The sequence below is a fragment of the Rana temporaria genome, chromosome 1 (genome assembly GCF_905171775.1).
Source record: "Rana temporaria chromosome 1, aRanTem1.1, whole genome shotgun sequence".
Classification (NCBI taxonomy): Eukaryota; Metazoa; Chordata; class Amphibia; order Anura; family Ranidae; genus Rana; species Rana temporaria.
In genome coordinates this window covers 59,471,963-59,485,370 of record NC_053489.1, presented here as the reverse complement: position 1 = coordinate 59,485,370, position 13,408 = coordinate 59,471,963, and the positions used below count along the sequence as shown (strand labels likewise).

The window sequence follows — 13,408 nt, the reverse complement described above, 5'->3', positions numbered from 1 at the left end:
TACGGGAAAGCACCCTTATTGTTGATATGGTGCCCATAAATTTCCATCTTCCTGCGATTAAAATTTTTCTCCAAGATCTGTAAAAAGGGCGGACCAAAATTCCTCCTGAGATGTGTGCAAGCCTAGCAACCAACTACAAGAAACATCTTACCTCTGTGCTTGCCAACAAGGGTTTCTCCACCAAGTACTAAGTCATGTTTTGCTTGGAGATCAAATACTTATTTTACTAACCAAATTGCAACTCAATTTATAACATTTGTACCATGTGTTTTTCTGGATTTTTGATTGATATTATGTCTCTATCATTTAAAATACACCCATGACAAAAATTATAGACCCTTCATTTCTTTGTAAGTGGGCAAACTTACAAGATCTGCAGGGGATCAAATCATTATTTTCCCCACTGTAGTTTGTGGGCCCATTGATGCAATTGCTGACATGCATATCCTTTAGTAAATCAGGCTCAGTTATAGTATCCCTGCAAAAAAGCGACCTTTATACAATCAATTTTTTTTTATTGAAAATACACCTACAAATACAGATGTTCAATTCACACTGGGTACATGAGACTAGAATCAGTGACATAGAAAAGACTTTCTATTGTACCCGATATTCATGAAAATAGTTAGTCAAAATCAACTACATGCAACACAGATGATTTTTTTTATAAACATTCAACAAATAAAAAGACCAACTTTGACATTAGAATCTTGTCATAAAATTTCACAGATATCAAGAAAATTAACAAAAAAAAAAATGTACTGGCTAAAGTTAAGTTTTGTACAAGCGTAAACATTTTATCTATTATAAAAATATTTCTACTTTACATTTACATAAGATCTGTTTTTCTCTCTATTCATATTAGCAAAATAAAACATTTATATTGTATATGTGTAATTCTGACTTGTCATGTAATGCCTGTATTTTCCTTATAAAGGTACCCAGTTTACAATTCTAAAAATACAGCGATATCTCCGAGATAGTACAAACTCTTCATTCATGAAAACAACTCTCTTTTCTTTCACAAATTATATATACAGAACAGGTATTACATATCCTTCAAAAAAAGGCAAAAAATAACTTTCAAATACATTTGGGCTCAAAGTCAGGTGAGTTCACGAGATCACATTTAAAGTGGAATTTCAGCCAAAGAGTAGGGCAAGGTTGGAACCTTCACGCTATTTTAATTGCTGTCTGTGTCCTGTTGAGAAGCTTTAACCTCACTTCATGTCCTTATGACTATGGGGACAGGAACCAAAGACAATTCTCTTTTATCAGGGAAACAGATAGAAATAAGAACTGGACAGAGGTTCTAACCCTTTGCTAGACTTTTGTCTTTGCAAAACTAAATGTTTTGCTTGTGAATCCCCTTTAAATGTTTTAAATTGTCAACAGTGATTATACTTTGTTCTATAAAAGTAAAAAAAAAAAAGTAAAAGACACCTTTGCTTTCTTGTGACTAACGTAAACCTTCATAAGATGCCTGAAAACAATACAACAAGCTCCTGCCTAAAATGCATGATAATAGCAACTCAAAGTTAAAAGGGCATTCTACCCAAAATGTAGGTGAATCATCAAACAGCTTCTTACATTCGAACCTTGGCAATGAGATCACCAAACCGGTGTTTGCCTACCCAACTGGAACACTGATAAGAATCATTCTATTGAGACTCTAGGTAATCCTTCACAGGAAAAAAAAATCACCAGTAATTTCTTTGATGATAGCGCCCTAGTTTACCCAAATCTAAAATATTAGGTGGACTGTCCCTTTAGTGGAGACAAGTGGAACAAGGGTATGTGAATGCATTGTATTGATTTTACCTCTGTGTCCCATTATCTTCCAGTGCACTGGTTAAAAGTCCTAGAGTGACTTGTATGATGACCCATTGAGAGGTATGAATAATATGTTTGTGGAATTCCCTTTGAAATGAATACATTATACAGTACTATTATTGAATATCCCCTATCTATTTTTTTGCTTATTCTAGGTATGTGCATCATATCAAATTCACAAAGATAAAACTGCTGTACTTTGGGTAGTTGGTCTACTACTTGGTTTGGCCAGTATAGATAATACTGTACAGGTGTAGTAAGTAAAAAACATACTCTTCTCTTTTCTTGTTGGATTTATTTACTAAAGGAATAATATATTGTTCACTTGCACGGTGAGCCTATTTTCCCTTCAATCATCCATTCAGGTGCAAGGAAAATGTATTTTATTTTTAAATTTTCATATAAAGAATAACTCTCTCTACAGATGACCACATGTCATTCAGATTTGCCTTGGGTTTGACATTAGCAATAACTAAGTTGTAAAAGGCTATCAAAGCAATTCATTTAGTTTATATCTAATCAAATGTGGCCCTTGCTCTACGGAGCTTCCAAGAAATTTTGGTTTCATTAACTGATCAAATCTAAGGTTTATGTAGTGAGCATGTGCCCAGCTTTATTGTACATTGCTTTAAAGCAATGCATTATGGGATGTAAAGGTTAGGTTAACTTTTTCCAGAAAATAGCCCATGTAGTCAAGAGGTTCCAGTAGATATTAAAAAAACTGTGCAGCTTGTTTCCTTATTTTAATCAGGCCTCCTGGAAACCTAGGTGTAAAACTCCCAGTTAGCACCACATTCTGCCTTATTAGTGCTGTTCCTGTAGCGCTCAAAGTGAGCGTCCAACAGTTTTCAAATCTTGGTAACAAGAGAGGTTGTGTAGATTACTATCTAGGAGTTTTCTAGCCAGGTTTCTAGAGGGGAACCTGACAGAACGGGTATGCAACTGTCAGCCCTCAGGTGACCTCTGATCCTTAAGAATCTAGCTCAGACACAGTAAGCAAGGCTAAACAGAAGACCGAATATTCAAATTCCTGTAGTGTGATCATGAATGAGGCCTCGTACACACGACCGAGGAACTTGGTGGGCGAAACACATTGTTTTCCTCGTCGAGTTCTTATTAGGCTTGTCGAAGGAACTCGACGAGCCAATTTTTTCCATTCCCGTCAAGGAAATAGAAAACATGCTCTCTTTTTGGAGTTCCTCTACAGTTTCCTTGAAGAAAAATGTACACACGACCGGTTTCCTCGGCAAAAAATCTCTCCCACCAAGTTTCTTGATGGATTCTGCCGAGGAAAACGGTGTGTACGAGGCCTGATTCTCTTTAATGTCTATAGTAAAAAGGAAGAGGAAGAATGGCCAAAGACATACCATTAAAAAGGATAGTTAAATCCTTGTAAATGGCCATTTAGGAATGTGTTTGAGGTACGGCTACAGAGTTAGGCTGGATTCACACTGATGTGAATTGGATGTGGTTTTGCCCACATCCAATTTGCATGACAGATCACTGTGACTGGCTCTAAATGGAGCCGGTTCACACATCTCCAGGGTGGCCGCGAAGTGCATTGCGTCTTCGTCTCAGTTTCAGGTCCAAATTCAGGCAAAAATTCGGGCCTGATACATCCCTGAAATGTAGAACAGGGACTCACTGGACCCCCTGCTGCGAGCTGCATCTGAAGAAGTGTGAACCCAGCCTTAAACATGACCTTTTTCTCAAGGTTATCATGCACATTACAATTTGATTGTATTAACTCCTTTAAATTGCTAGATATAATTTACTGGATATAGATTGAATGGATTGTTTGGGTAGACCCTTGCGCTACAAGACAAATCTGCAGAACTTTGTAGACAGATTGTACAAATCACATTATATGGATCCCTTAAAAACTGTCTGCATTCTGAAGGAAGCACGGGTTTGCCCGGCCAGAAATAAAACGACTCCCTTAGTAAACCACTATCCATATAACTACCATTAACTTTCTTTTGATTCATGACTTTAACATCCTCCATGTCTTTCTATAACCGTCTGTGCTGTTTTTTTCCATTCTATCAGACAAAATCTTTTTCAGCATTATTATTACTTTAGATGCCAAACTCCCGCTTTACATTCATTCTGTTACATTCAATTCAGGATTCCTGCTCATCCAGATCAGAGAACTTGTCCGCAAGGCCTTTCCATCTTATCTTTGTGGGTTCGTTGTTTGTGTAAATGTGTTCTATACATGAAAAGTGATAATAGTGGTGCTTACACTACAAAGACAGGGAATCTCTTTGAAATACATAAATAGTCTGTGGTTTCAAGTCAAAAGTAATTTAACACTCTAGATGTTGCTAAACTCATCAGCCACCAGAAGGTGGGATTTTTCAGTACAAAATGCTTATATTTTCTAACTGTTATGGCCTGATTTGTCTTGCAGAATCAATGCATGTGGAAAACGTAGTAATGCAGTAGTGTGGTAAGCCAGAAACCCATGATGTCCAATAAGATGTTACCTTTCATCAGAACAATAGGTTTATTTGCTAAATACTAAAGACTGTTCAGGATCCAGGGGGGCCCAACTACAACCTTCATGCTCCTGCAGTAAACCAGAGGGATAGCACAATTGGTCAAAGATATGTACCTACCTGTTACATCATATAGGAGGACATACTTGTAAGCATCTAGTGCCCAAGGCCATGCTAGTACAAACAATGCAAAAGGGGTAACTTTTCTATGCTTATTGTAATCCTCATCAATGGCAATCAAAAGAATGGGAGCCAAAGATGCACCCTGCCTAGGACCCCATTCTGCCCTAATGTGTTCTTGGAGCTTAGTAAGTAAGGTGAAGCTGTGTTAATGTCAATCACATGATCACATGCAAGAAAAAAATCCTGTTTTTTTAAATTCTCTTGAAAATTATTGGGCATTCAAAGTTATTTATTAAGCTCAGTGACCATTCCCTTTTTGTTAAGTAAACAGTCTATAATTCTTTAGTAAATGAGCCTCAATGACTTCTGATTAGTTGCTATGAATTAATATGTTGTCCACATATATACAAATAAGTTTGCTGCTATTACAGAGCTCTCAAATGAAAATGCTTGTTGTCTGCATCTTATGTTGATATAGAAATTGAAATACTTTGCTAGCAGCATGCTTGTCCTGGGCCAGTTACTCAAAAAGTAGACAGCCAGTCAACTATAATTTTTCGAGGGAGGTCAGAAATGGTACTCTGTGTATTGCTCTCAGTGCTGCTTCAAAGCTGGATTTGTCATCTTCCAGTAAATCATTAATTAACCCCCCCATTATGAATGGAGATATATGGAATTTTAAGAGCAAAATAAGATGGCCAAAAAAACGACCTTACTGATATGTTATAAACACAAAAAATCCATAGAGGTCTAAGCAACCTGAAGCCTACCTAAGAACTACAATCCCCCAGGATGGCTTGCAGGTGCCCCCAAAATAGCTAGTGGACAGCAGTTTGTCCAGAGCTAAGCCATGTTTCAGGAAATTGTGGGGAAAATGTATACTTTCTTTATCCTACAGTTGTTACACTTTCAAGTCACTCGGTCGTTTCTATAAGAATAAATCAAATGCATCATTGCATTGGCACTGTGTGTGCTATATTATAGAAAAACGGTTATTCAGCTGAACAACTGACCACTATGGACAAGAAACTAAAAATAACCCCCCCCCAAAGAAAAAAAATTATCTGTTTAAAAAATATTTGAAGTATTATCTGAGCTATGAAGTGAAGAGACTTTTTTTGAACAAAAAAGGCAAATGTAATTTCCAATAGTCAAGAAGACGCTCAGCTACTTGGGGTCCCCATTCATAAAAATAAGAAAGCAACAAAACAAAATAAAAAAGGATGTACAAACAATGCGTTTGTGGTTAGCGCAGAGATGGCAGGGCCACAATGGCAAAATGTTACATTGTATGTTTCACATTATACAGACACAGGTATTGTGACACCTGCTGATGTTGAATCTCTGATTGCTCCCCGGTGTTGCCACCGTCACGAGACCCGAAGTTTGATGATAGAAAAGAATAGGCGGAATGTGATTCTGGTCATTTTATCAGAACACATTGTGCTGCCTACATCTTGGTCTCACTGTCTATAGGTTTCTCTGTTTCGTTCTCCTGGGAGACGAGTTGGTAGGGCTTCTTCATCTCGTTTTCTTCGATCACTGAGTTGCCCACCTCAGCATCGTTTCTCTTCAGCTCATGCCTAGACAGGTGTTCCACTATGCCGGCACCGAGAGAGTCACCAAGCACATTTGTGGTGGTTCTGAGGCGATCCCTGAAAAAAACAACAAAGGGTCAATAGAGAATCTTCTCCAAGAAAATTACAAGATAATGGTATCCACTTGAGTATTTTACTAGTCCGTGTATTATACACTTTAAAGTTCATCTTAAATCTTAAAAATAATTAGATGTGTTCTACCATCTATTGTCCCTGAGCAAAATATACAAATATTCAGAAAATTTGAATTAATGCTATTTTTTATGACTATCATCATTTAAAGAAATGTTTATATTTTGCTTTCTTGCAATAACTAATAAAGTAGTGGAAGAAAATACATACAATTTCTCCTAAGGCTTCACTTATTCTATACAAGAAAATACACTAATATGAAATTAAAAGGTGAAGATCTACTCTCTTTTTTCTCGTCGGGAGCCTCAATTTTCTCGTCGTGGTTCTCGTCGGGCTGGTTTACGACGACAAACACGTTTGTGGGAATGCTTAAAAACCTGCGCATGCTCAGAATAAAGTATGAGACGGGAGAGCACCTTCGGTAAAAGTAGCGTTCGTAATGGAGATAGCACATTCGTCACGCTGTATCAGACTGAAAACCACGAATCGTCTCTCACCAAACTTTTATTTAACACGCGGTAACATGAGATTAGCAAAAGCAGCCCCAAGGGTGGCGCCAGTGGAATCGAACTTCCCCTTTATAGTGCCGTCGTACGTGTTGTACGTCACCACGTTTGAGAACGACGAGATTTTGTCTCGCCAGTGTGTATGCAAGGAAAGCTTGACAAGAATCTTGTCGAGGAAAACAACGTTTCTTTTACGACAAGATCTCGGTTGTATGTATGAGGCCTAACAGTAGCCCCAATGGTTTACATTGATAGAACTACATTATATAAGTTATGGAAATGGGAAATGCCTAGGAAAAACATGTCCATTAGTATTTTGGAATCTATGACAATACTGCATCAAGTTTCACCACCTAAAAAACTATTATTTTTACACTTGAAGGCCAGCAGAAGCCTTGGTATTTACTACTGTAAGCACTGATGTACTGCAGCAAAGGTTAGAATACCTTGTGCTAATAGCACCCTGGAGAGCCATACCTTTGCTCTCGAACACAACGCACAGGTCTGGGTCTCCAGTCTGACATGACTTCTGCATAGTGCTCCAATCACAAGTACTGCTAATGATTGTTCATTGCTCAAGATTAGGTTATATATCTATCATGCATAATGGCTAAGCTAGATGGTCACCAGGCATTGTCCCATCTCAAATCCATTTCCAGCTTTTCACTCCCCGTTTTTCTTCTCTTATGCCGCGTACACACGACCATTTTTCACAATGTGAAAAATGATTTTTTTTTTATGTCATTGAAAACGATCGTGTGTGGGCTCCAGAGCATTTTTTGCGACGTTAAAAATGGCCATTAAAAATGGTGTCGTTTTTAATGTCGTAAAAAATGGTCCTGTGTAGGCTTTAACGACATGAAAAAAACGTGCATGCTCAGAAGCAAGTTATGAGACGGGAGCGCTCGTTCTGGTAAAACTAGCGTTCGTAATAGAGATAGCACATTCATGATGCTGTAACAGACTGAAAAGCACCAATCGTCTCTCACCAAACTTTTACTAACACAAAATCAGCAAAAGCAGCCCCAAGGGTGGCGCCATCCGAATGGTACCTCCCCTTTATAGTGCCGTCGTTCGTGTTGTACGTCACCGGGGTTTGCTAGAGCATTTTTTTTCACAACGTGTGTAGGCAAGGCAGGCTTAACAAGAATCGGGTTGAAAAAAACGTCGTTTTTTCTAGACCATTAAAAATGGTTGTGTGTACGTGGCATATGTCTAGACTTTTAGTCATGGCCTTAGTAGATCATGCTTTTTTTACGAGTTAATATTTATAAATAAAGCATTATGAAATACTGTATATTTTGCAACCAATTGGGTAAGAAAGGACATATAATACCAAAGATGGTAATCTGTAACCACAGATTCCTAAGTATTTAGTGTGTCTGGTGATTCAGAGAAGTAACAGCCTTTGGTAGTCATAAAAATACTAAATGAGTTGTGCATAGTAGACAGCTCCAGAGCATAACCTGCCAGCCTATACTTTTGTTTTCAATGTCCTAAAATATTTCTGTCATCGAATACTTACAAGAACCAGTCAACAGCAATGATCAGCGTAATGTCCTCGGTAGGCAGTCCTACTGATGTCAGCACGATAACCATGGTCACCAATCCAGCTTGTGGGATTCCTGCAGCTCCAATACTGGCTGCTGTAGCAGTGATGCTGCAATTATAGAAAAATATATATAAAGTTGACCTGTATTTAAAGACCAACTAAACTATGCTTAGTATGCAGCATATATCGTTCTAAGTTTCATTAAGTTCAGAAGATACAGCAAAGGAGGACAGTAAACATGGTCAACACTCATGGGCACATCACAATACTTCAGAAGGTTGCGGCTACTGTTATACAGTAAATGCAATATACGTATGTCCTACATTGTTTTATTGCTATATTCAAGGTATGTAAACTCATTAAAACGTTTTACTTGCTTTTACTTCAAATCACATCAGATATTACACTAATATAATAGGGTACTTCTACATCATTCCATGAAAACTGGGTGCACTTTCCTCCTGTTCTCATGCTCTATTTCAAAGGGTTAGATATTTATGTAGCACCCCCCTTATGAGATTAAGCACCTCAATACAGGGAACTTTCACCCAGGGGATTTTTCAGTGCTGTCACACTTTGAAATGAACGGCCATGCAACACTGTACCCAAATACATTTTTAATAATTTTCTTCACACAAACAGAGCTTTCTTTTGGTGGTATTTAATCACTGCTGAAGTTTTTTTTTTTTTTACAAAAAAAAGAAAAAGACTGAGGGCCAGATTCACGTAGATCTGCGGCGGCGTAACGTATCTCATTTACGTTATGCCGCCGCAAGTTTTACGGACAAGTGCTTGATTCACAAAGCACTTGCCTGTAAAGTTGCGGCGGCGTAGCGTAAATCCCCCAGCGCAAGCCCGCGTAATTCAAATCAGCCGGGTAGGAGGCGTAGAGCATTTAAATTAGGCGCGTTCCCGTGCCGAACCTAATGCGCATGCGCCGTCCCTAAAATTTTCTGACGTGCATTGCGTTAAATGACGTCGCAGGGACGTCATTGGTTTCGACCTGAACGTAATTGACGTCCAGCCCTATTCACGGACGAGTTATGCAAACGACGTTAAATTTCAAAATTTCGACGCGGGAACGACGGCCATACTTAACATAGGATACGCCACCTAGGGGGCATGTTTATCTTTACGCTGCGTATCGCTTACGGAAACGGCGTATCTTTACTGCAACGGGCAAGCGTACGTTCGTGAATCGGCGTAACTACTCATTAGCATATTCTACGCCGACCTCAATGGACGCGCCACCTAGCGGTCAGTGTAAATATTGCACCCTAAGATACGACGGCGCAGGCTGTCGTATCTTAGGGATGTTTAAGTGTATCTCAGTTTGAGAATACATTTAGACATACGACGGGCTTAGATTCGGAGTTACGTCGGCGTATCTACTGATACGCCGGCGTAACTCTTTGTGAATCTGGCCCTGAAAATGTTGAAAAAAAATAATCATTTTTTCTTGGTTTCTGTCTGTAAATTTTGTAAATAAGTTGTTTTTCTCCTTCACTGATGTGTGCCAAGGAGGCGGCACTGATGGGCACTGATAGGCTGCACTGATGGGCACTGATGAGGTAGCACTTATGGGCACTGATGAGGTGGCACTTATGGGCACTGATGAGGCAGCACTGATGAGGATTCACTATTATGCCGCACTGATGGCCACTGAGAGGTAGCACTGATATGCGGCACTGATGAGCACTGATAGGTGGCACTAAAGTTGTTGGAGGGAATGAGGTTGGGGAGTGCATATGTTCAGAGCCTCTGAGAGCAGCGTTTTTGTCCAGGAGAAAAAGTGCCCAGCAGGGTGGGCTTCCTGCCTCCCTGGCTATCCTGCTGAAGGTCCAGCCTGCTCATCAGGATTGCAGCCATGCTGGAAAGGCCTGCTCAGCCAGAAACCCATTTCAGGGACTAGAGAGGGGTGTCACTGTAAACCTGCCTTGGGAGTTGACAGGGGAAGCCTGTCTTCTATCAGACAGTAACATTCCAAGCTAGAAGGACACTGAGTACTGACCCAAAGGAGGAAGTCATTTCAGTGACTGCTGCTTTGCTGTATTTTAACACCCCTTCTGCACAAAGCAGGGATGGACTGGCCATAGGAACTACAGGGAGTTTCCTGGTGGGCCGATGGCTCAGTGGGCCGTTTTTTTTAAAAGAGAGATGCTGCTTGGAGGACTTTTTTTATTGCCCTGGCAGCGCCCCAGTGTGAAAGCACTCAGGCTTTCACACTGGGACTGCAGCGGAAGCGTTTTTCAGTCGCTTTACAGGCGCCATTTTTAGCCCAAAAGCGCCTAAAAAATGCCTCACCCCCTCTCTTTTACACTCACTCTCTTTTTCTTACACTCACCCCCCTCTCTCACCCCCTTTCCCTCAACCCTCCCTCTCTCTCACCCTCTCATGATATACAATAATGGATGTGGGGGCATTTTATTGAATTAAAGTGGGCCGGTCTGGATGAAGTCCAGGGCCAAATTTTTGTCCCAGTCCAGCCCTGGCACAAAGTATAAGGCTTGCCTGGCCTGGGTCACTGGCATTGGTGCCTCAGTGCTGTCCACTTATTGTCCCACTGCTTAACCTCCCTGGCGGTCTTCCCGTGTCTGACACGGGGTTAGATTTTCCTGCTACGATCGGTAACCCCGTGTCAGCCACGGGCTTGCCTCGCTAGATCCACAGGCACAAGTTACTTACCTTGTCCCTGGATCCAGCGATGCCACCGCGCTGTGTGAGCGAGCGGGACCTCGCTCGATTCACACAGTGCCTCCGTGTGACGCCGATCTCCGTTCCCTGCGACGTTACGACGCACGGGGACGGAGAACGGCGCCAAATTCAAAAAAGTAAACAAACACCTTACATACAGTATACTGTAATCTTATAGATTACAGTACTGTATGTAAAAAAAACACACCCCCCCTGTCCCTAGTGGTCTGTCCTGTGTCATGCATGTCATTTTATATAATAAAAACGTTTCTTTCTCCCTGCAAACTGTAGATTGTCCATAGCAACCAAAAGTGTCCCTTTATGTCAAAAATAGTTTTAGATCAGCTAAAAAACAGCGATAATAAATTATAATCACTTGCAGAATTGTGCGATAGCGATTTGTGGGGAAATTCGTCATAAAAAAAAAAAAATAATGACAGCAACAATTCTGCAACTGAGCAAATTTCAGTGATTTTGATTTGATTACATTATTGAATAATTTTTATTATAATTATATTATTATTTGTTATAATTATTTATAATTATTTATTATATTATAATTTATCATTTTGTTTTTAAAAAAATGTCATACCCGGGATGCCTATTAGAAGCTTGTTTGGTCAGATTTAAGTGAGTTATTTCTAAAAATTACAGACCTACAATATAAAACGCCAAATTTCCTTGCAAATAATGGTACCGCTTTTAGCATGTTTTTTCAGACAGAATCATACCGCCAGGGAGGTTAAGGGACTGTTAAGCAGAGCTAATGCAGGGAAGCGCATGCTCATTGCTCATTGTTCCATTGTTCCTGTTAGTAATGTGGAGTATCCCACAGCTCTCTGAACCCTATCCAAGTTATTACTGCAATAAACTTTAACCACTCCAATACCAGACACTTTTACCCACTTCCTCCCCAGGCCAATTTTCAGCGCTGTCACACTTTGAATGACAAAGTAATGCAACACTGTACCCAAATAAAATGTTAGTTTTTTTCACACAAATAGAGCTTTCTTTGTTTTTTGTTTTTTGCAAAACAATTGAAAAAAAGACAGAAAATTGAAAAAAAAAAACGAATTTGTCTTTGTTTCTGTTATAAAATTTAGCAAATAAATACTCTTTCTTCATAAATTTTGGCCAAAATGTATTCTACTACATTTCTTTGGTGAAAAAAATCAGTGTATATTAGAAAGTTAGAGTCCACAAGTATATATATATATATATATATATATATATATATATATATATATATATATATGAAAGATGATCAGTCCCGATCTCATTTCTTGGGGTCCCAAAATGCCAGGACAGTAGAAATGACCCCTTTTTGGAAAGTAGGTAGTCAAAGGCATTTAGTAAGAGGCATGGCAGGTTTTTTAAAGTTGTATTTTTTGTTGTCAAAATGGTTTGGAAAAAAAAAAAAAAAAAGATAATTTTTTTTTTTTTTTTTACATACTGTCACCAGTGCAGTACAGCGTCATTGTATAATTTGTATGCTGGTGATCATGGAAACTGACTGGTGACATTACTGGTTTGTATAAAAAAAAAACGTTTAATCATTAAAAAAATATATATATCTTACCTTTTTAGTTCCTTATTTTACTTTTTTTTTTTTTTACATACTGTCACCAGTGCAGTACAGCGTCATTGTATAATTTGTATGCTGGTGATCATGGAAACTGACTGGTGACATTACTGGTTTGTATAAAAAATAACTTTTAATCATTAAAAAAATATATATATCCTACCTTTTTAGTTCCTTATTTTACTTTTTTTTTTTTTTTTTTTTTACATACTGTCACCAGTGCAGTACAGTGTGATTGTATAATTTGTGTGCTGGTGATCATGGAAACTGACTGGTGAGATTACTGGTTTGTAAAAAACAAAACTTTTAATCATTAAAAAAAAAAAAAAAAAAAAAATATATATATTACCTTTTTAGTTACTTTTTTTTTTTACCTGCAGTGTTACCATTGTACTCCGGGGGGGTTTAGAATTTTTTATTACACACTGTGGTTGCTTATAACTGTGAATTTTACAGCTATAAGCAACCATTTTTTCTGAATGAAAACTACTCATTCAGTGTTTATTATTATGATTAGCTGTGATTGGCCACAGTTAATCACCATGTACAGATGGGCTGTGATTGGCCCTGTCTGTACCATGTGATGACTGTGACCAATCACAGAGCTCATCACAATAGTACACAATGAAAGGCTTGAACCAAAGCCTTTCATTGCACAACTCCTATGTGATCTGCTGTCATTGGCCACATCGTTCACATGGTACTGGTAGTGGGCTGGTATAGTGATCTATCATCGGCTGTGTCCGGTGGACACGGCAAGTGATAGATTGTGCTGAAGTGCGGCCCAGGGGGGTCATATGACGTCCTCCCTGACCAACAATGCTCCCGCCCAGCCGTCATTTTACAATAGACCAGGCAGGAAGGGGTTAAATAGGCAACCCTTATGG

The 13,408-nt window shown here is 39.0% G+C and overlaps 1 protein-coding gene across 1 annotated transcript in view; it reads right to left on the bottom strand.

The window, feature by feature from the left end:
- Positions 1 to 3,851: 3,851 nt before the first annotated feature.
- Positions 3,852 to 13,408, bottom strand: part of SLC1A3 (solute carrier family 1 member 3) — a 130,622-nt gene continuing 121,065 nt past the window's right edge. Inside the window, exons 9-10 of the mRNA XM_040338438.1 lie at positions 8,219 to 8,353; positions 3,852 to 6,112 (exon numbers count right to left, since the gene is read on the bottom strand). Coding sequence (XP_040194372.1) covers positions 5,908 to 6,112; positions 8,219 to 8,353 — 340 coding nt within the window. The 3' untranslated portion in view covers positions 3,852 to 5,907. The remainder of the gene's footprint in view (positions 6,113 to 8,218; positions 8,354 to 13,408) is intronic.